The 2,347-nt window shown below is 39.0% G+C and overlaps 1 protein-coding gene across 1 annotated transcript; it reads right to left on the minus strand.

Annotated features, from left to right (window-relative positions):
• Positions 1-208: 208 nt before the first annotated feature.
• LOC111789699 (probable UDP-arabinopyranose mutase 2) lies at positions 209-2,093 on the minus strand. Its single transcript, XM_023670358.1, has 4 exons — positions 1,562-2,093; positions 1,081-1,331; positions 838-1,006; positions 209-759 (listed from the first exon to the last, which is right to left on the minus strand). The coding sequence occupies exons 1-4, from the start codon at positions 1,883-1,885 to the stop codon at positions 424-426; spliced, it is 1,080 nt and encodes a 359-aa protein (XP_023526126.1). The 5' UTR covers positions 1,886-2,093; the 3' UTR covers positions 209-423.
• Positions 2,094-2,347: the final 254 nt, after the last annotated feature.

The raw sequence follows: 2,347 nt of genomic DNA on the forward strand, positions 1-2,347 counted from the left end.
TTTTTTTTTTTTTTTTTTTTTTTTTTTTATAAATTTTAAGCTTATGGAAATTAGATTTGTCTTTGAGATGGTTAATGGAATGAATAATGTTTTCCTGTACCTTCTAAATTCAATATCAATATGTTTTGTTTGATCATTTTTTTTTAATTTTTTTTAATTTTTTAAACTAAATTTAAAATGTTTCCAACAAAAAAAGAAAAAAGTTGCGTAGACAAAATAAGTTATTGTATATCTCATAATATTTCTGGGTATCACAACTCTGGTACAAACTAGAACCTCATCACCATATTTTATTGTTTCTATAGCATATAAGGAAGAGTAGATTGAAAAACAAGAAATGCATATCCAAAATCCAAAAGGAAAGAAACCCCTTTTAAGTTATTAAACCTCAAACACCTAAACTTTGATGATTGGACTAAACAATTAAGGTTTGCCATTGGGCATATTAGTAGGAACTCCAGCCGGGTTGAGGTCATCCCAAGCTTCAATCCAAGTCACCATCGCATCTGCAAGCTTGTCAAAGTAAGGGTCTACTTTGCTAAGCTTGTCCTTCACTTGTTTGGCAAGCTCAAAGTAGCACTTTTGGACAGTGGTGCAATCTTTTGGAAGAACAACTTGTTGGAAGAATGGGATGATGTCTTCCTGCCAGAAAATGCCCTTATACTCCTTCCTCAGGTTCACAAATGGGTTGCTTGCCTTGCTATGATAGATGTATGGCAGCCCTGTTTTCACTCCCAGCCCCAGATGGTCACATATAACCTAAAGATATGATCTAACGTATTAATTCAAGAACTATTTTGTTTTTCTTAGGTTATGAAGAGGAGCAGAAGGGCGCACCTTGATACACCAGCCTGCCCACATGTCGTCGTATCGACCGATTGGCTGGCCATCACCCATGAGTCCAAAGTACATTGCAGGGCCTATGAGATCTCGGTCAAATGCCAAGTTCATACCACACATGGGGAACAAAGTGCCTTTTGGGATTGTTAAAACAGCATCCACAAACCTTTTTCAGAGAATGAAGCTCATTAGACGACAAATTTGACTGAAACTTAGGGGCTTATGGAAATTATTGCATACCTTGTGTTCCTTTCCAGAGGCTTAACAAGCTGAGTTGGTGCATCATAATCAGGGATGTTAAGCCAGAGGCCATGAGAAACAGCAGTGGGGACACCCTCTCGCAGACTGAAGGGATATCCACGCACAAAGTCAGCACCATCTCGGTAAGGGTCGTAAAGGGTGTTGAAGAAGAAGGGGGTGGAGGGGCAGAGGAGGTTTTTGATGTGCTGTGCAAGTGCATTGATGGGTTTCCCAGACGGATCACTTGCAACCTAGATGACACAACATAAGGATTCAGATTCAAAACTTCAACCTGGATCAATATTTACAAGATTTGTTCAAACCCACATCAGTGAGGCATTTTCACAAACAGATGGCAGGCATTCAAAACCAACCAAAGATTCAAGGTGAATACATAAATTAATTAAAAAAGTAAACCCAACCCACAAAAGATCAATCAGCAAACAATCACAAAGGAAGAGAAAAGCGAAAGAGAACTCACAAAGCAATCATCATCAATGGTGAAGATATACTTCTTTTTGGAGACCATGTAGCCAAAGCATCGGCAAGCAGAGTCCTTAAAGGAAATGCAATTGGCTCTAGGACCCAGAATCCGATTGATGTCATTGCGATTATAGAGCTCATAATCGAATCCCTCGGGGACTTTGATGACCTTGGAGGGGTCCCCATCTTGGACAATGATGAGATGATAGGGCTGGAAGAAGGGCCTCCACATCTCGAGGAAGTCGAGGTTTCTGATGGTGGGGATGACGATGTCGAGCTCATCTTTGAGCAATGAGGTTGGGGAGGAGGCGGAGTCAGCCATGGGAGAGGGAGCAGAGAGGTGGGGTTGGAATTGGAGACGGGGATGTGAAGGAAATGGGGATTGAGAGTGGAATTATAAATGGGAGTGATTGTGAGAGGGCGTAGAGTTAGGCAGAAGCGAGTGGCTTAAAGGCGCCATTAAAGTAGAGAAAGAGCGAGAGGTGTCCGAATTTCAAAGGAAAACGAAGAATTGTTCTGTGGTCAAACTGGCCGGGTTGATCGGATGAATTTATGAGCTTTATGTTTATTTCNAAAAAAAAAAAAAAAAAAAAAAAAAAAAAAAAAAAAAAAACTATATTTTTTTTTTGAAGAAAATAATATTTCTTTTCAAAATCTTTCATAATATTTAATTAGTTAAGTAGTTTCTCATGGGTTTACTTTTTAGATTTTGGTCGGATTAGTATTTACACTAGAGGAATGAATTAAAACTATATTCAAAAGAGAGCAATCACGAGGATACGAT

The sequence above is a fragment of the Cucurbita pepo genome, chromosome LG03, assembly GCF_002806865.2.
Source record: "Cucurbita pepo subsp. pepo cultivar mu-cu-16 chromosome LG03, ASM280686v2, whole genome shotgun sequence".
Lineage (NCBI taxonomy): Eukaryota > Viridiplantae > Streptophyta > Magnoliopsida > Cucurbitales > Cucurbitaceae > Cucurbita > Cucurbita pepo.

What these genes read in the sequence shown, in the direction of transcription:
- LOC111789699 (XM_023670358.1), bottom strand. Translation starts at nt 1,885, where the DNA reads ATGGCTGACTCCGCCTCCTCCCCAACCTCATTGCTCAAAGATGAGCTC. An exon ending in CCATTGATGATGATTGCTTT is followed by an intron (nt 1,332 to 1,561) that starts GTGAGTTCTCTT and finishes TGTGTCATCTAG; the next exon opens with GTTGCAAGTGATCCGTCTGG. An exon ending in GGGCAGGCTGGTGTATCAAG is followed by an intron (nt 760 to 837) that starts GTGCGCCCTTCT and finishes TCATATCTTTAG; the next exon opens with GTTATATGTGACCATCTGGG.